At 30.9% G+C, this 21,100-nt stretch overlaps 2 protein-coding genes across 2 annotated transcripts; both read left to right on the forward strand.

The window, feature by feature from the left end:
• The first annotated feature begins 995 nt into the window (after positions 1 to 995).
• LOC18103071 (receptor-like protein kinase HSL1) lies at positions 996 to 4,782 on the forward strand. The gene is made up of 2 exons (XM_006377353.3): positions 996 to 3,840; positions 4,143 to 4,782. Exons 1-2 carry the CDS (start codon positions 1,254 to 1,256, stop codon positions 4,532 to 4,534), a joined length of 2,979 nt encoding a protein of 992 aa, XP_006377415.2. The 5' UTR covers positions 996 to 1,253; the 3' UTR covers positions 4,535 to 4,782.
• An 8,953-nt stretch (positions 4,783 to 13,735) lies between these two features.
• Positions 13,736 to 15,208, forward strand: LOC18103073 (serine/threonine-protein kinase-like protein CCR2). The gene has a single exon (XM_006377356.3). The coding sequence runs from the start codon at positions 14,054 to 14,056 to the stop codon at positions 15,065 to 15,067; it is 1,014 nt and encodes a 337-aa protein (XP_006377418.2). The 5' UTR covers positions 13,736 to 14,053; the 3' UTR covers positions 15,068 to 15,208.
• The last annotated feature ends 5,892 nt before the right edge of the window (positions 15,209 to 21,100 follow it).

Genomic DNA, 21,100 nt, shown 5'->3' on the forward strand with positions numbered 1-21,100 from the left:
TTAAAATATTTTTTATTTAAAAATATATTAAAATAGTATTATTTTATTTTTTAAAAAATTATTTTTGACATCAACGCATCAAAATAATCTAAAAACAAAAAAATATTAATTTAAAATAAATAAAAAAATAATTTTTTTTAAATTTTTTAAAACACAAAACCAAACATGACCAATCCATGTAACATAATTTCTTTTGGTAAGATTTTTTTTTATTATATGTAAATCAAGATTAAGTTATCTTTTTAACTGATTTTAAAGAAGGACCTATATTTTATTAAATTTCTTTAAATGCTGACTTCAAGTTTAATAAAAAATCCATGAAAAAACATATCTTTTTAATTAGCAATAAATTTTCATGCAACATATCCCTTACATCTTGCTATAGTTTTCTTTTTGTTTAGTTCTATTTTTTGCATGTGATATGGAGAAGGGTATATGTTTTCGTGGCTAGTCGTACTTCTAAAAAATATGATTTTTTTTTGTTTTAAATTAATTTTTTATATTATTTTAATATGTTGATATTACAATTTAATTTTAAAAATAAAAAAAATATTATTTTAATATATTTTAAAATAAAAAAAATATTTTAAAAAACAATGTTACAACAATAACTAATATTATTTTTTTAAAAATAATAGTATTTGCTCTCATGCACTATAGGTACTATTATTCAATTAAATTACAAATTTTTATATACTTAACAATATATATATATATATACCATGAAAGAAAATTCGATAATTTTTTTTAAACTATGTTAGTCTTTTTCACGCGCCAAACCTCAAATTTGAGAGCATCCATTTAATTGTTTGTCGGAGAATTGCAGTCATTTAAGTTCATGAATTTGAAGCTTTTGTTATTTCTCCAAAATAAAATATGCCTTAATTTTAATTTGAAGTTATTTTATAAAATACTGAATACATAAAAATGGCTTAAATAAAAGCTTATATTCTTAAACAAAATAATTTGAAAACGAATGATTAACATTCAAAAACTCATGAAGGCTATCATTCACCTTCAGGCAATACACAGCACGATACCAGAGCACCTCTCCTTACAACAATAAGCCCACTCTCATGCCATCACTCCCGAGTCCCTTCGCCGGAAAACTCACTCAAACACACTTGCTCTCACTTTCAAGTTTCAACCCTTTTTATATCTCACACCAAAGCACGCACCCATCGCCTGCCCTATCTTGAATCCCAAACCCAACTCCATCACCACCGAAGAAGTAGAAGAAGAAGAAGAAGATCATGCTTCTCTTCGTTTTCCTTTCCATCCTCTTCTTTCCTTCCTCTACCCTTTCTCTGAACCAAGAAGGGCTTTACCTCCAACAAATAAAGCTCTCTCTTTCAGACCCAGACTCAGCTCTCTCTTCGTGGTCCGACAGAGACACCACCCCATGTTCATGGTCCGGCATCAAATGTGACCCAACAACAAGCTCTATAACGTCCATAGACTTGTCCAACTCTAACGTGGCTGGCCCTTTCCCTTCCCTCCTTTGCCGTCTCCAAAACCTTACTTCCCTCTCCTTCTCCATCAACAACATCAACTCCACTCTCCCTTTAGATATCTCCACGTGTCAAAATCTCCAACACCTTGATCTTTCTCAAAATCTGCTTACAGGCACTCTCCCCCACACCTTAGCTGACCTCCCTAACCTTAGATACCTTGACCTTACAGGAAACAATTTCTCAGGAGACATTCCCGATACTTTCGCTCGTTTTCAAAAACTCGAGGTTATTTCTCTCGTTTACAATCTCATGGACGGTATAATACCGCCTTTTTTGGGCAACATTACAACTCTCAGAATGCTCAATTTATCGTACAACCCGTTTACGCCGGGTCGGGTCCCTCCCGAATTTGGTAACTTGACAAACCTGGAGACTTTGTGGCTCACTCAGTGTAATTTAAATGGCGAAATCCCTGACTCACTGGGTCGACTCAAGAAACTCAAGGATTTAGACCTTGCACTCAACAATCTTGGCGGTTCTATCCCGGGTTCACTCACTGAGTTGACCAGCGTAGTCCAAATTGAGCTCTACAACAACTCGTTGACGGGTGGTTTGCCTCGGGGGCTGGGGAAGCTGACCGAGTTAAAGCGGCTCGACGTGTCAATGAACCGGTTAACTGGGTGGATCCCAGACGAGTTGTGTCAGTTGCCGTTAGAGAGTCTCAATCTTTACGAGAATGGCTTTACAGGGACGTTGCCTGCAAGCATAGCTGACTCACCGAGCTTATACGAACTCAGGCTGTTTCAAAACAGACTCACTGGCGAGTTGCCTCAAAATCTCGGCAAAAACGCGCCATTAAGATGGATAGACGTGTCAAACAATGACTTAACCGGACAAATTCCGGCAAGTTTATGTGAGAATGGCGAGTTAGAGGAGATTTTGATGATATACAACTCGTTTTCAGGTCAAATACCGGAAAGTTTGAGTCAATGCCGGAGCTTGACCCGGGTCCGGCTGGGATATAACCGGTTATCCGGCGAAGTGCCAGCTGGGCTTTGGGGTTTGCCTCATGTTTCGTTGTTTGATCTTTTCAATAATTCATTTTCAGGTCCGATTTCGAAAACAATTGCTAGTGCTGCAAATTTGTCAAAGTTGATTATTGATATGAATAACTTTGATGGGAACATACCGGAGGAGATTGGGTTTTTAGCGAATTTATCTGAGTTTTCGGGTAGTGAAAATAGGTTTAATGGATCATTGCCTGGGAGTATAGTGAATTTGAAGGAGCTTGGAAGTTTGGATCTTCACGGGAATGCCCTTTCGGGTGATTTACCGGATGGGGTTAATTCGTGGAAGAAAATGAATGAGCTAAATTTGGCTAGCAATGCTTTTTCTGGGAATATTCCTGATGGAATTGGAGGAATGTCTCTGCTTAATTATCTTGATTTGTCGAATAATAGGCTTTCGGGGAAAATCCCAATTGGTTTGCAGAATTTGAAGTTAAATAAGCTCAATTTGTCGAATAATAGGTTGTCAGGAGGGATTCCGCCATTGTTTGCCAAGGAGATGTACAAGAGTAGCTTTGTTGGGAATCCTGGTTTGTGTGGTGATATTGAGGGGTTGTGTGATGGGAGGGGTGGCGGGAGAGGTATAGGTTATGCTTGGTCGATGAGGTCTATTTTCGCACTTGCTGTGTTTCTTCTTATTTTTGGTGTGGTTTGGTTTTATTTCAAGTATAGGAATTTCAAGAAAGCAAGGGCTGTTGATAAGTCGAAATGGACTTTGATGTCGTTTCATAATCTGGGTTTTAGTGAATACGAGATCTTGGATTGTCTTGATGAGGATAATGTTATAGGGAGTGGATCGTCTGGGAAAGTTTACAAGGTTGTGCTTAGCAATGGTGAGGCTGTTGCAGTGAAGAAGCTCTGGGGAGGCCAGAAAAAACAGGGTGGCGATGTTGATGTTGAGAAAGGTCAGGTGATTCAAGATAATGGTTTTGATGCAGAGGTTGCAACTCTGAGTAAGATTAGGCACAAGAACATTGTTAAGCTATGGTGTTGCTGTACTACCAGAGACTGCAACCTTTTGGTGTATGAATACATGTCTAATGGTAGCTTGGGTGACCTGTTGCATAGTAGTAAGGGAGGGTTGTTAGATTGGCCAACAAGGTACAAGATAGTTGCTGATGCAGCTGAGGGACTTTCTTATTTGCACCATGATTGTGTTCCCCCGATTGTGCATAGAGATGTGAAGTCCAACAATATATTACTGGATGGTGATTATGGAGCTCGGGTGGCTGATTTCGGTGTAGCCAAAGTCTTTGAATCTACTGGGAAGCTTAAATCCATGTCAATCATTGCAGGGTCTTGTGGTTACATTGCTCCAGGTTAGTGATTGACGTTCTTCCTAACTGGTTTTGCTACTCCTCTAGTTTTGATGTGTGTGAAGATGATCTGTGCTGAAATTCATTTTTTTTTAATCATGTATTAACCCACACTGATTTTTCTTATGTTTCTAGGACATCAATTATTATTAGGGATATTTTTTAGGATTTGATTGCCAATTCACAAATACTAGTATTCTCATAATTTACAAGTTCTCATCTGACAACTATATTAATGGCCTGTCATCCAATTCCAGTAACATTTACTGAATACAAAGTAAATTATTTTGATTCACTTGATGCAGAGTATGCATACACCCTTCGAGTGAATGAAAAGAGTGACATCTACAGCTTCGGTGTGGTTATTCTCGAGTTGGTAACCGGTAAACGCCCAGTCGATCCGGATTACGGGGAAAAGGACTTGGTCAATTGGGTATGCACCACTCTAGATCTGAAAGGAGTGGACCATGTTATTGACCCAAGACTTGATTCTTGTTTCAAGGAAGAGATATGCAAAGTCCTCAACATTGGCATCCTCTGCACTAGTCCCCTTCCCATCAACCGCCCATCGATGAGAAGGGTGGTAAAAATGCTGCAAGAAATCGGGGCAGACAATCAGTCCAAGACCGCTAAAAAAGACGGCAAGTTGACACCTTATTACTTTGAAGATGCCTCAGATCATGGGAGTGTAGCTTGAGTAAACAACCAAAGTTTTGTTGCCAACATGGACATGGAAGGAGCACTTAATTATAAGCTCCAGTTTTCTTGTTTCTGGGCTAACTTCCCAGTTTTTACCTCCACTTTGGGGTTGGTGCTCTCAACTTGAAAGGACAATTTATGCAGAGAAGGTAAAAGAAAGGTGGTGTTAACGTAATCAACGAGTCGGTGATGGTATTGTACACTGTCAAAAGTAATTGAATGTAATGAAAATTTCCTTCCACCAAATTCGATTGGCTGCGTGCATTCTTTAAAGTTCAGTCGTTGATTGTGTGATGCTCAGTGTTTACTATTTTTGGTGTTTTCTCTCTGATTTTCCAAATATTACCATTGCACGTTACATGGAAGACCCCAGAGATCCTGCAAATCCTGTATCTTCGCCGGTGTGCCATGGACATTCCAAGTTCTTATGCCAAGACCCCTGTTTAGGAGGATTTGGAAGTTTATTACTGGTTTTGGCCTGCATCTACCAGGGTGGTATTTCATGGGCCCTTCCTATTTAGGAGATAGGCTGGCTGGCTCCTTTTGGTTGCCGTTTGTAGCTGTAGTGACTGGACTCTATTGAGTACTTATTATTATTGAGTAGCATGAGGTATTTTTAATATTTTTTTTCTTATAGTTTTGATATATTAATATTAAAAAATAAAAATAAAAATATTTTAATATATTTTTAAAAAACACAGTACTAAAATTGTTAGTCCAGATGGCAACAGCAAGCAAGGATTAATCAACACTGGTTTTGTGCATGTGCTGCCATTTATGGAAATCACCATCACTGGGTGCATTGAAGTGGGGAATACAGACAGATTTTTCTTAGAAACAGCGATGACAATTGGTGGGGTGAGGTTTTTTTTTTTCACATCTGCACATGACTCGGTACCCACCCCACCCATAATCATCACTCGGCTTCTTTACCTGTTGGCTGTGAGGCCCTCGCCTGCCTACCTGGGTTTTTTTTTTTTTTTTTTTGAAAAATTGTATCTTTAAATCTTTGTAGCATCTCACAAAATCAAATCTGTATAAAGAATCTTACCAGTCAATAATCTTATTTTCTAAATTACGTTTAAAAGCACACTAAATCTTTAATTATTAATTTGTTTGTATAGATGAATCAATCTTATCTTTTATATTTACAATTCTTGTATATAGCGTTTATTATTAGTCAAATATTTTCTTTTCATACACATAGATAGTTTATCTATATAGATCAGTTCAATGTGAATATATTATGACAATCATCTACATATTAGTTCTTGATATTTTTTATACTTCAGCTTATGAGAGTAATTTTTTCCTTTTATAAAGAAAAAAAATAATATATATTAGTCTATATGACTCTAATAAATATCTAGAATTTAAGAAAGCATCGACCATGAATATTTTATAAACAATGCTTTAATACAATATGAATTTCATAATTATAAGAATTTTGTAATTTTCTTTGCAAAATATTTTTATCCTATAATCATCACTCAGCTTCTTTACCTGTTATCCATATATCTTCGAAATCTATCCAAGCTTTCATACTAATACATCAAATTTCAAAATTATCTTTTGTCAAATAAGAATATTGAAGTGGGAAGTTTTTCTTGGCCATGTTAAACAATAAAAAACAAACTCTTGTTCCACTTGTTAGAAGAAAATAATGTGGTGAGAGTTTATGAACAACAATTCAATAAGCAAAATTAAAGAACAAGAAAAAGATTTGAGAGAATAATAATTTTATTAAGTGTTTTTGTTTTATGTATTCTTCTATACACTTATTAATTATGCTTCTGATTACGAAATTATTAATAGGTCTCAAATCTTAGATAAACAAGAAATTAAACTACTTAAAGAAAATTCTAATTTGAATAGGAAACATAATTTTACTGACTTAACTAATTGATCGTTTTCTGAATTGGTCGACCGATTTAATTTAATTAAACTAGTTGCTACGTTTCAATCGATTGACTGGTTCCAATAAGTCAACTGGTTTAACTAAATTTTTAGAAATTTGATTTATTTTCAACATATTAGAGCAGCAAATTACACATCCTAATAATGACTTGGGTAAGTACTTGAAGTATTCCTGACTGATCTTGGATTGATGAACATGCAAATGTTATCTTTCTCGAAGAACATGAGCCATTGCGAGGAAGAATGGGTTTCCATTTCATTAGAAACCATGTCCCATTGGTTAGGAGGAGCTTCTGATCGAAACAGTCTGCAGGTGGCACTAAAATTATATTTTTGGCAATCAATGAAGCAATTTCTGAAGGAAGTTTGAAAACATGAATAACACCTCTTTCCTCCACCAGATCGTTAGCATTTGATTTTTCTATATCCTGAACTTCCACATTTGCCTCTTCCTCATCTTCATAAAATCTACCATTTGCAGCTTCTTGTTTTACTCTATTTTGACATAGGTAGAATATTTGAGTCATAAACAGGAATTAAAGGTATCACAGAAATTGCCTTAAACACAAACTTGTAGAATTATGATGGTTAAGAGAATTCATTCTTCTTCTTCTTTTCTTCGTAAAAAAGAGTCCAAATGGTGATGTGTTAATGTTTAGTCTTTGGTAAAATAATGTTTTTATTCCTATGTTTACAATCCTTATGCGGTTTTTGGTAATTTGTTTTATTAATTTTTTTTTTATAAAAAAACTCAATGCACTATCAGAAAATCGATAAATATATGCAAACGAAAATACCGAGGAAATATTTTCATTGATAAATTGCCGATGGCTTTACCGACGAAAATATATGCAAACAAACATGCTTTTTTTTTTTTGTTATATTAAAGAAATTTAATATGAAGCTCATTAATAAGAATTTTGAAACTAAAATATTTTTAAATAAAAAAAATACTCAATTTATAAATTATCAAATATAAAAATAAGATGAAAATAAGGTATACGGGTTGATCGGGTTTTACAATCTTGATTTGTCACCTTACTTGTAATATTTATTTTTAGATTCTTTATCTATTATTATATGTAATATTTATATTATCCGACTTTGATAGATTAAGTCTAATAAAACAATACAAATATTATAAATGATCTATTTTTTTTTTTTTTAAAAAAAATCCTAGAAAACACTCACTTTCCTTCGTTTGGCTTTGATTGCAGGACAACGAACACAAAAATTGATTCCCACAAAGAATACCAAATCCTCGACCCTTTCTATTTTCTCCCAAACCATCTAAGAAAAAGTTATTCTAAGAATCTCCATACGAACAACTTCACCATAATTCATTCACGCAGCAATTATTTCAGCCCCATAAATTTGACCAGAAAACTCTACAAAATGTAATATTATATACATTGCATCTGGCATCCCCCTTGGATGTGTCACATGTAGTGATCTCATGACAAAATTTCTATCCTCCTTAATTTCAACATTCACTAACCATCTTCTCCCTACGGTATGCATATACACATTAATTTGCCCATCGCAGTGAATGGCGTGAAAAAGTAAGAACTCGATCGGACTGATTCTCCTCATCCCACTATCCATTTTCTTCTAGACACCTTCTCAACTCATCTCTGTAGTCCAACTTGGTCCAATGTTCATCTCCGAGCTTGCAGAAGATAATCATAGGAAGTTCGCGTGTAAAAAACATGATGGTGTGGGTGGTTTCATGACTTGGAGGTGCTGACAAAATGCAATGTCTAATTCTATCATCGACTTCTATTAATTAATGTGGTAGCTCTACCTTCTCTAGTGCTATAGGATTCCAAAGAAAAAATGGTTTTCAAAATGGGACACAACACACCAGCTACGACATGAAGCCAAAACATAGTTGGTGCGCAACTCCGGGATTATCCCATGGCAAATCTTAGTTGGGTTTAACCCTAGTTATTAACAAAGCCGAAGTCAATGAAGGTGTTAGTATAAGAAAATTTAAACCTCGGGCTTGAGAATGAAGTTATCTGATAAAAAAACCAACTTGCCATATAAGTATTGCATTGGAGGATATATCATATGAAGAATATGAAGAAGATTTTCTACAACTTGCAAGGTTTGCTCTCTATAGCTACTGCCATGAGAATAAGCAAGCCAGGGATAAGGTTCGGGCATAGGAAACCATTGATGTTCGAGCCTCCTTGCAGCATTTTTTTCCAACTTGAAATTGTTCTCAATTGGGTTTTTATTGTGAGGGAAAACTCACGAGTTTAATAGGGAAATTTTATTTGGTGAGAGAAAAGTGATGAGTGTTTAATATGCAACCCTTCTATGAGATTCCTGATTATTGCATTTTGCAATTGCAATTTGGCTTTTACTTGTAGGATTGCAATTTTTTCTCGCAATTATTTTCACTATCATAAGAATATTTTGTTATGAACATATAATTAGGAATCAACGTTAATACCCACATTAATTTTGATGCTGAATTATTGAAAGGAAAATCCGAAATTAATTAAACCACGAACCTATTTAATGGAATATATTTGTAGCATCAAATGTGTTTCCAAAAATTCACACTTCATTAAGCTATTCACGAACATAATAATATTATAATACTCTATTTAAAATAAAAACTAGAGTCGAAAGAAAAATCGGAATTTTAGGTTCAAATCTAATGTTTTCCAAAAACAAATTATTTCCTTTTAGTGGAGAAGAAAAGGTGCCAACTTTCTTTCCTTTTTTCTTTATCGATGACACGTGGTTGAAAGAGAGAGTGAGAGAACAATGTTCTCTTTAATTAGGTTTTGTCTTCTTATTCAATGGAGTTTTAATTTTGATATTTATTTCAATCAACTTTATGCCCTCATAAATATTAATTGTGACCATATCTTAGTTTTGTTAAATTGGATGTGGATGACAGCTCTATGCGAAATCTTGTTTAAATAGGTTTTTGGGGCTTTATTAGGGATTGTGATGGAAATTAGATGGTTGGATTTGTTGTTATTTATTTTAGGTTCTCACATAAATATAAAAATAAAATTAGAAAAGAGAAAAAAACCAAAAAATTGAAATACAAAAAAATTAATTTTTTTTTAAAATAAAAAAATATATTAGCAAAGAGAATATGAAGAACACTCATAAATTTACTAAAGATTGGTTGGAAAGAATAAAACTATATAAAGTTGGAAAGATTGACAATCCAATTTTGACTAACGAGGACTCTAATTATAAGAGAAAATTTAATTTGGGAAGAAAATTCAGAATTGGATGTTTATTAATTCAATTGGAATTTGTTAGGGTTTAATTGAATTTATTAAGGGCTTAATTGCAATAGATAGATTTTTTAGTTTAATTTGGGCTTTAATTGGAATAAATTGAAGTTTAGGGGTTAAATTGCAATTTTAAAAAGATAATTTGGTCAAATTAGATGTTTAATTATATAAATATTGAAGTTTCATAAGCAATTAGGGACTTGATTGAAGAAATTCAAAACTAAGAACCAAATTAAAAAATGCATGAGACTTCAAGGACTGAAATCGGCTAAATTAAGGGCCAAATTAAAGAAAATTGAAAGATAAATGGTTAATTAAGGGTCAAAATACACAAATTGATAACTAATGACCGACTTGAAAGGGCACTGAACTTTGAGGCCGACAATTGAATTAGACAAGGACAAAATTGCACAAAATTGAAAGTTAGAGAGTACATAATTAAGGATATGATTAAGAAGATTTGAGATTTTAGGGACTAAATTGAATTTTGATCAAATCCCAAATTAAAAACCATAATTTCTTAGTGGCTAACTTAGACAACATGTCATTTGGTTCATGTTTAAACACATAGTTGGGAATAGAGGGCAGACGACATGTTCTTATTTGGGTAGTTTTGAGTTGATCGAGTTGGCATAAACAAATGAATGTAAAACTACATACTTCTAAATTAAAAAAAGGTTAGATTCAAATGAAAGGTGTACACCTTCTCTATCAACTCCAAGTGATCTTGGATGATGTTTACGTCAGAGTTACTCCGGCGAAATCTCAAAAGTGGTCAACTCAATTAGTCTTGACTATGACACCTATTTTGTGAAACCATTGATTTTTTTTTTGTGTTCACATTTTAAACCTTCTCAATGAGTTCTTATCAAGGGTTGAACACATTCCTCTTAAGATAAAAAATTTAGAAACAACTCTTTGGTCTCGAAGTTTAGCAACCAAAATCTTCAAAACCAAGTTTGTTGCAAAACTAGCAAGTATAAAACTTCCAGCTATTAAAACCACTCCAAAACCGTCCCATTTCAATCAAAGAGTCAAATCAATCATGATTAATCCTCTAATGAATCCATTAAAAAACCCTAGCAAAAGCCTATAAATATCCACTGAAAGCGAAAAGAAAAAGAGGGAGGAGGGGAGGAAAATATTGATAAGAAAACTAAGTGTGAAGGTTCAAGAGCCTATAACAAAGATTTCTTAAGATTTTAGTGTAGTAAAGCTAAACTTTGCAAAATAAAAGCATAAAGGGGCAACAACCATTAATGAATTTTGAAGGTATGAACTTCCCGTAACCTAGGAGGTGATATTCGTGAGGTACACCTCTAACTCTCCCTTGCATGTTAATGATGTTTTTTTAACTTGTTTTAGTGTTATAAAATTTTTAATTTTTATTTTGATTAATGCATGAAAATATTGGTTTTTTCTTGTTTAATATTGCTTTGAGTTATTTGTTAATTTTTCTAAATGTTTGGATGATTGTTTATATATATATATATATATATATATATATATATATATATATATATATATATGTATTTGAAATCTGCCAATAAGACAATAGGGTTGTTGATATTTTTTTTGGGTTGGTAATGCATGTTCTAGGCTCGTGAGTTTTGGCCAAGTCCTTTGGAATGTTAAAATACTAGTTTTGAACACCAAATTATTGAATATGTTTGTTGTTTTAATTTGGTAGTTATAAAAATTGGGATATTATGCAAGATTATGATGATTTAATGTTATTTGTTATACATACTAGTTCAATCATATGTAGCAATGATAACGTGTTTTTATGAACCAAAAAAGCTTGGTTTCGAGGATTGGAATGCATATTCTCGGTTTGACAGTAGCTAAGGTGTTTCTGGGTATTTTTGAGTTTTTTGTTCTTCGTGTTCTTGAGAAGAATATTGCATTGACTCCATGATTTGGACTACTTTTGGTCCAATTCTTCACGCCAACAACTTCTTCAAGTTTGATTAACTAATAATATAAGTTTAATTCTTATCAAGAAATATTTTTTTTTCTGAATTTTAATCCTAGGGTTTTTTTTTTGTATCTAGACTTATTTTGATCAAATCATGATTATTGGTTGATAATTGTTGATGTTTGATGCTTGATTATTGTTCAGTAATTGATTTCCAACATGCTTATGCCTCTGATTTTGTTGTATCTACTAGGAGGGTTTAAGACTCATGTGGTCGGGTTTGCTTTGAATGTTTTTCGTGTTCTTGAGTTTTCTGCATTTAATCCGTTTTGGTCAAAATATTTTGTGTTTTTATGTTTCTTTTTTACAAGTCTGATCTGTTTTAAATTTTGATCTAAACTTGGTTTTTTTCTCGAGTCAAACTAATATTTTTTGTTCAGTTTATGGTCAAACTAAAGATTCCGAGTTGACCAAATCAGATCAAAGTCGAGTCATTTGGGTTAGGCCTGGTTTGGTTATCAACTTTTTTTTATAAAAGATTTTTGGCTTAAAGGTGTTTTTGGCAAACATGCCTTTATGTCTATTTTGACAGTTTTATTTAAAGAAAAATGAGATTTTACTAAACAAAGCCTTAAAAAAATAATAAACAAATTTATAAGAATATTTTCAAAAAATTAAAAGTTTTTTTTTTTTTTTTTTTTGCATATGGTAAAAAAAATCTAGAAAATATTTGAGCATGTCTTATAAATTAAGAAAAGAATTTAAAAACATTTTTGCATGTTTAAAAATACAATAAGTATTGCTTGGATTTTACAACCAATTTGTAAAACTCCAAAGGACTTTGGCCTATTTTTCAAACATATTAAAAACTTATTTTTGGCAAGAAAATATATTATTCACTTTTAATATAAGAATAAAAAAACCTACAAAAGAGTTAATATAAAAAATATTATTAGGGATAATAATTTATTATTATTCACTTTTAATATAAGAATTAAAAAAATATGTATGGAATTAATATCTAAAATATTATTGGGAATAATACAACTTATTCACTTCTAATAAAGAAAAAAATTACAAAGAGTTTTATCTGAAATATTATTTGGAATGACACGGTATAAAAAATTCCAAGTTTGTCCTGAAAAAAACCTCAATGATAATTGAGTATATTTCAACCTATATCCCATGATACAAGAGTTATAGACATCCGAAATACGAAAAAAAAAAGAGAAAAAAAATGAAAATCATTGAATCTTTTTGAATTTCTATCTTTGGTTAATTTGTAGTGCATAAGCTGTGGATACACCTGTTTTTTTTAGACTTCCTTCAAACCAAGTTCTTGACTTTAAAAATTAGGATTCGTTTATTTTAGCGATTCGTCATGGATACACTGATGGAAATAGAAACATCATAAGATCATAACAACCACATACAAATAAAAAAATGCAGTCTATTTTTGTTTAAGGTGTACTAGAAGTTCTAATTTTTTTTTTTAATACAATCAGTTCTTTAATCTCTAAAAATCAATTAGGGTTATTATTAACTATAGTATTCATGTTTGGAATGTTTATTCTCTACGTGGCTGAAATAAATTTGATTGTACATGTGACGTGCTTTTTTGTTAATTGATTGTACAATTGACATGCTACTGTAGGGTTTGTTTACATTTCAGTTTTCACTGTATATTACAAAAGTGTAGAAAAATAAGATGACTTATAAATTTTTATTTTGTACTACATGATTTTTGTTCAATACTCAAAAAATAAATATAGAATGCAAGAGAATATGTTTGGACAAAAAGAATAATAAACAATGAGATTGTATATAATTATAAATAAAAGGTAGATTACATTTTAAAAATATTTTTTAATTGAAAATATATTGAAATGATTTTTTAAATGATATTTTTTTTAAATTTTGATATCATTACATTAAAATTATAAAAAATAATATTTTAAAAAATTAATTTAATAATTTATTTTAAATAAATAAATAATTTAAAAATTAGGTCAAACCAAGCAACAAACCCTGACTTAAAAGCTAACCGGTCTTTAATTGAAAAAGGTACAAAGTAGACGGCAGCCAACCGTGAACCAACGCAACTAAACTAATGAGATAGCTTCCAAATTTCCTACCAAAAAATCTCAATTTTCAAAGCATACGCACATTAGATATTTAGATACCTCGTTTCCTCTCTAACTTTTCTGTTTCACTTTCTAAACTAGCCCTCACAAACATGCAATCAATCCCCATATAAAATGATCATTTCTTCGTGCAGCAGTTTATAGTGAAGCCATCTTCTCCGCACAAACCTTCTTTGCCTCCTGAGAGATCATATACAGTAATTTCAAATTACCAATCAATATCATATATAGTCCAAAAGAGCAAAACACTATAGCCCAGATCACAAAATATGAAATCCAGCCAGGAAGTTGCTTATTATTTTATCTTGTCTCTTCTTGCAGCATCTGTTGTCATTCTTTGTTTGGTCCTGACAATCTTTTGTCGAAAGATCAAACCGATAGAATCTGAAGAAAGTCTTCCAGCCGCCAAGATTTCTGCACAGGGGTATCCATTAACAGATATTGATGATGCTACTGAAGGGTTCAATCGTCGAAGAATTATCGGCACCGGTCGTTTAGGCACTGTGTATGCAGCTGTATTGCCAAGCGATCAAAAGCCGGTTGCTGTCAAGAGAATACACCCTTCTCTTGTTCTGAGTAATGCTGGTTTTGGGTTCACTTCAATACTGAAAACACTCTCTTCGGCTCGGCATCCTAACATAGTGCCTATACTAGGATTCTCTCAGGCTCCTGGTGAGAGAATCATTGTAATGGAATTTGTTAGTGCGGTGAGTCTGGATTATTATTTGCATGAGAATTCTGATGGGGCGTCATCATTATTGGACTGGAGCCGGCGTTTGAGTATCGCAGCCGGGGCGGCTAGAGGACTCGAATACTTGCACGAAGGGATGGCACCAAATATTGTTCATGGATGTTTCAAGGCATCAAATGTTCTACTAGATGACAAGTTGTGTGCTAGGGTTAGTGATTATGGGCTATCTTCATTGGCACCTTATGAAAAGAGGGGGCTTGCGGGGTATGTGGATGATGAGCATTGGAGGAATGGAAGGGGGGAGGCTTGCAAAGAAGGTGATGTTTATGGGTTTGGTGTGGTTTTGTTGGATCTGTTGAGTGGAAGGAGAGCCGAGGAAGGGTTACTTGTGAGATGGGCATTGCCTTTGATTAAACAAATGAGGTTTAGTGAGCTTTTGGATCTTAGACTTGTAATGCCTTCTGATATGAGGCCACTTATTAGATTGGCCAAGGTTGCTTCAGCTTGTGTTAGCAATTCCAGGAAGAGTAGGCCTACTATCGTCCAAGTAGCTACTATTTTAAACAACTTGGAGATTGAGGTATGTGCTTGATTGCCATGGCGTATTACGAAGAAAAAGTCAATTTTTGAAGGGGCACCAATTTTGACTTTTGTCAAGTATTTTTTTCTGCAGATGTATATCCAATTCAATTATGTATTTATCAAATAAAACCTAACTGTTGTATTGAGTGCATTTCTCTTTGGACGGTCGTACGTTGCTACATTTCTCTTTCAACACTAACCGACTTTGAACAATTTTAGAGACTTTTCTTAAATGTAATAAATTGATTAGCAATTTCGAATAAATGCAACCTCCACCCTTTGAGCCAAACTAATACGGTCTAGAAAGGTTTGCTATCTCTAGGACTAGGAGATGACGATGAGAACTTTGTTCATGGCAATGGCAAGAGGAAGAAACTTGAATTTCAGCCAAATACTTTTTGCTCGTAAAAATATATTAAAATAATATTATTTTTTATTTTAAAAATTATTTTAATGTCAATACATTAAAACGATTTAAAAACATATATAATTTTTAATTTTATGTAATTTTATTTAAAATATAATACCAAACAAGCTTCATCTTAATTTGTTAATTTTGTCATTGAATGGAGATCGATTTGGTAATCACCCGTGAAAAGGGACTCGTTTTCTTTTCTTGGAATTTTTCTTTTCTTTCCCTACAATGAAGATATCCTTCGATTATCTTTAGAAATCTAAACCAATTTCTTGAAATTAAATTATGAAAACCCTTTAAGAAAGGATACGTTACCTTTTTCTATTGGATTATCGTTGACAAGTGACAGCTCGTTGTCGCGGAATGTTTTTGTTATTAACATATAATAATAATAATAATAAAAAGAGAGAGATGTAGAATACTAGCAAACTATTGAGATGATCGGTTGACATGTCATTTGTTAAATTATATCGATATATATGACTAAATAATTTCATGTAGATTTTTTAATTTATTGTTTTTTTTTAACAAGGGAGGTCCACATCACTTACAAGGTACTTGGGTGTATATGGAATGTTGTGCTCCTTCTATTGTTTCAATTTTCAAAGCAAAGAAACAACGACTTTCATGATTCTTTGGCCTAGTAAAAAAGGACTTGAAGTTCAAGACTGTAGTATGGAATATTGTGCTAATTTTATTTTCAATCATGGAAGCAAAGAAATAAAGATTTTATGATCATCTGACTTAGTGAGAAAAGGAACAACTTGGGTTTTATGATTATCTGACTTTTTGATATTCAGACATTGAAAATATATTTTTATTGTAAAAAAAATATTGTAATCGTTTTTGGCAATAAAGTAGAATTTGAATGATATTAAATAAAATAATATCTAAAATAAAATTCTTAATTAAATTAAGTATTCAATAATATAATATATTTTAAATTAATTAAATTTTAATTAAACAAAAACCCAGAAAAAACAAAATAAAATATAGACAAGACGATAAGCTTGGGAGGCACAACACCCCTTACCCATGAAAAATTAGCCTTGGCCCATGCAACCAGGCTTTTTTCCTTTTAAAAAAAATAAATTGGACAAACGCATTGTTCATCCAATTTCTGTTTTGAAAATAAGCATATAACATGTTATCTGTAAACTCAGTTTTCTGATCAATATCAAAGAGGCGGTGAAAAAAATAGTAAAGGGATTTTTGAACTAAAAAAATCAAAATTTAAATATTTTTCATATAAAAACACCTAAAAAAACACTCTTATAACATTAATGAAATAATTTCTGAACTCAAAAAATCAGTTCAAAAATACAAAATTAAATCGAAAATAAAATATCTCTCAACCCTAATTTACTTTTTTAGCAATATAGAAAATAAAAAATAACTCAATAACACTTTTCCTGTTAAAAATAATACTTTGACATCAAAATTGATTTTTTTTGTCATTGAAATTTGGTCAATGAGCATTTTCTTTCTACTCTGTTGTTTTTTATTACTCTATCAACTCGCGCTAAAACTTAGAGACTGATATATAAATAAAATAAAATTTTTAACTAAAATATATAATTTTCAAATCAAAGGAGCCAAAATTTTATTTATAACTTTTTTTTTTTGAGATGGTGAATCATGATTTCATCACCACAATAAAGTATTTCATAATTTAATGTAATGTTATTAAAATGAATTTTTTATTTATTTATAGTTATATTCTAATTTCTCTTTTTATGGGTTGATTGTTAGTCGGCTGCCAGTGTTGCTAATCAATGTCTGCCCTTAATCAGAAGACCCAATCTGGAGGAGGTCAAGTCCAATCCAAATCTGAAAATGAAATATACACATAACACACACACACACACACACACACACACACACACAAAACATTTATGTTTTTTTTTCCATTCTTATAATTGACATGCTTCAACACTTACATTATACACATAATATTTATAATTTCTTCATATTTTTAAGTATACATACCTTTAGTGTGTGTGTGTATATATATATATATCACTTTTTTTATTTTATGTTGATAATAAATAATTTTTAGATAATGAATATTCAAAATGGATATTTAAAACCCAATAAATTAAATATAAATATCTAATTTATTTACCTAGAATATAAATATTTGTTCTAGATATGCACATAATACATATACTCATTATCATTCCCAGGTGGATCACACTAAACCTGGGCCCATGATATGCGTGTGGGTTCACATTTTTAAGGGAAGAGAGGCCGTGGGTGTGGGTCTTCTTCATTAATGGCTGCCCTACTTTTAGTTTATAGCTGGGTTAGTTCATGAATTTTTTCAAAGAAGGAATTTGTTAATTTATATTAACCACTTACTAAATAAATATAAAAAGTGTTTTAAAAGAATATAAATTTTAATGAATACTTTGAAGATTTTGGAAGGAAATCGCTAATTTTAGAAATATCAAAAATTAATTACAGTTTAGTTAATCACGCATCAAAAAGAATCTTTATAGGCAGGAATTAAGATAGAAAATTAATTTTAAAAATTGACGACACGAATCTTTATAGTAACTTTTATTTAATTATCTTTATTTCTGATTTTATGCATTGAAAATTAATTCTCTAATGATCAAATCTTAAGTATGTAATCATTAATTAATTTTTTTAAAAATATTTAATTGCAGTGATATCTTCTTAAATTTAAACCCTTTATAACAATAAAATGAACCACCTCATTTATCAATTAGATAAAGCCTCCAAATATTATTGTTTATTACATTATTCTGCCTTGAGTTTTTTGTTTCCTATGCATAAACTAATTTATAAATTTGATTTTTTTATTTTTTACCATGCTCTTAGATCGAATGGCAGAGCTATATAACATTTGAATATATTGCTTCAAAAATAGAAGCAACCATGTAAATAAACAGCCTCAATATATTAGGCTCACAAATTGTCTAAATTATGTGTATTCAGTATAGAAAATAGTTTTTTTTCTTTATTTAGTTTTCTTTTTTCAATAAAAAAAACTAGGAAATGTGCATTTGTTATAAACAAAGATTAATATTTCCATTAAAAAAACAAGAAATGCATCCAGATTGAAACTACTTCTCATAAAAACTCAAAACTATAATTCATAATAGTAATCTTAATATTTTATATTTATAATAATTTAATTTTGGATTATTAATTTTATTTCATTCATTATATTAGATTTATAATTGAAATTAAATTTATGACACCAACTAAAAATATAGAAAAATAATTTTAATCTTTTATATTCCTAAAAGTGTTTTTATGTAAAAGAAAGAAATTGTATTATTTATGTTCTTTCTTCATTTAAAAAATAGAGAAAAACTTGTAAAGAAAAACTCTGAAGAGGATCTAAAATGCATGTTTCAAACTCAATATAAATTAAAAAAAATATTTTTTTAGTTTTCATGGAGAGATATTACATTTGAACATGAAATTTCTTTTTTTTCTAACTCCAATTCTTTTTTTAAAACAAATACGAGTTTTTCCTTATTTCTAAATCACCTTTTTGCTTGTCAATAAGATGTGTTTGTTTTTGTGGTAGAAACCACGTTTTACAAGATTTTGAATATTTTTGTTTGAAATGTTTTTTTTGTTTTTAAATCGTTTTGATATGTCGATACAAAAATGAATTTTAAAAAATAAAAACAATATTATTTTTATGTATTTTTAAGTGAAAAAATATTTTGAAAAGCAGTCATTAACATAAAACTAAACACCTAAACCATTTATAAACTGGTAAATACAAAATATATTTTTAATAATAATAAATAATTTTTCATATAGTATATCAGCCCATACAATTCAGTCGGCGGTAACTGATACGAAGTCCACCAACTGCAGGTCCAAACCCAGTATGTCAAGGTCCAGCAACAGTTCTAATCTATCCAGTTCAGCAAAGACTGTTCTCCGTCCAGCTTGAATAACCAGCAGCAGCAGGAAAGACAGCATTTCTTTTGGTTTGATATTTTAATATATTTTTTGTTTAGAAATATATAAAAATAATAAAAATTCAAACACCTACACAGGGAGCTGGTGGGGCCCCAAACTTTGAAAAAAACAAAAACTTAATAATATACCATGTGCATTTACCTATTTTTCATTTAACGTATATTGAAATTATTTGTATGAGAAAAAACTTCAATTTATTTAAATATTCATAATCTAAATTGAATAACATGAGTTACTAATAAATGTTTTAGAAAATAAAATACTTTGCTTGTACTTTTCACTTAAACAAAAATTATATCATTCACCAGAAAACTATCATCTAAAATGTTGTACATTTTTTTTAACTTATAAATTTTCTAACCAATATAATTATAAAAAAACTAGAATTGAGAATCCGTAATTGAATTATAATATATCTCACATCAACAAATTCTATAATCTTATAATTTTTTAAAATATTCATATATATATAAGTATATTATCAATATGGTCGATTTCATTATAACAAAAAAAATTCATAAATGGCTTAATCTTTCTTAATTGATAATGCAATTCTTCAATATATACTTATATTTAATTATGCTTTTTTTTTTTAAAAGTATCTTTATCTACTATGTTATTTTCTTTATTAGATAATAATACAAATCATATGCTAGGATCTTATTTAATAACTTAAACTTTTTGGTTGAGAAAGTTCTTTGACATGATATCATAATATTAATGATTAAACGATCACGAGTTTAAATCTCACCAAACACTCTCTTTTCTAATTAAAATTAATTAAAAGTATAAAAAGGGTGTGTGTAGAGAATAATATAAATCATATATTGAGATCTCATCTAATAGCAATTAAGTTTTTTAATTGAGATGATTGGTTTTTATATTTTAAATATTATCTCCACTAAGTCTCTAAATGTATGATTATATCTATTATGACCTTAATTTTTAGATAAATCCCCAAGGCATTTTTATATTTCAAACATTGTCTCCATTAAGTCTCTGCATATACAATTATACCTATCATGTCCTTATTTTTAGGTAGATCTCCAAATTTCTATTGCAATGCTTCTTACAAATGGCATTCTACCACTATTCGACTTAATAAGATTTATGTATTTTAGCCATGAGGGGTGTAATTCAACTAGTCAGATCCTGAGTTTGCTTCCTAGAGGTCATCAGTTTGAGTTTCACAAACCTTAGGGCCACTGGAGGCTTACATGATCGTTAACTTCAGAGTCCGTGAGATTAGTCGAAGTGTGCATAAATCGGCCCGGACACCCACGTTAATAAAAAAAAAAGATTTATGCATTTTAACCATACATATATAGTATATAAAATTACTTTAGTATTTTAATTAAAAACCAAGGAATAATATAACAATTAGACATATAAGGATTTATTAAAAACAACCTTTAAGATATATAAATGAGCTACTTATCCTATCTATAAAGGACATTTTCGATATCAAATTATGTCAATATCTACAAGACACGTGACTAGTTAGCTTCACCACTCTTAGATCGATAATCTCTGACTAGCTAGTTGCTCTTCGATAAACAGGATTAGTTCATTTTTCAGTTAATCAATGTGGATAAATTAAGAGGGAATGCTGTTGAGCATAAGTATGATAAAGCCGTGTTTCTTGATTTTGAAGCT

Source organism: Populus trichocarpa, chromosome 11 (assembly GCF_000002775.5).
Source record: "Populus trichocarpa isolate Nisqually-1 chromosome 11, P.trichocarpa_v4.1, whole genome shotgun sequence".
NCBI classification, from domain to species: Eukaryota; Viridiplantae; Streptophyta; class Magnoliopsida; order Malpighiales; family Salicaceae; genus Populus; species Populus trichocarpa.

Bases quoted from the DNA above. Each gene is read 5' to 3' on its own strand.
- LOC18103071 (XM_006377353.3), top strand. From the start codon at position 1,254: ATGCTTCTCTTCGTTTTCCTTTCCATCCTCTTCTTTCCTTCCTCTACC. The intron at 3,841-4,142 runs GTTAGTGATTGA...CACTTGATGCAG, and splicing joins TTGTGGTTACATTGCTCCAG to AGTATGCATACACCCTTCGA.
- LOC18103073 (XM_006377356.3), top strand. From the start codon at position 14,054: ATGAAATCCAGCCAGGAAGTTGCTTATTATTTTATCTTGTCTCTTCTT.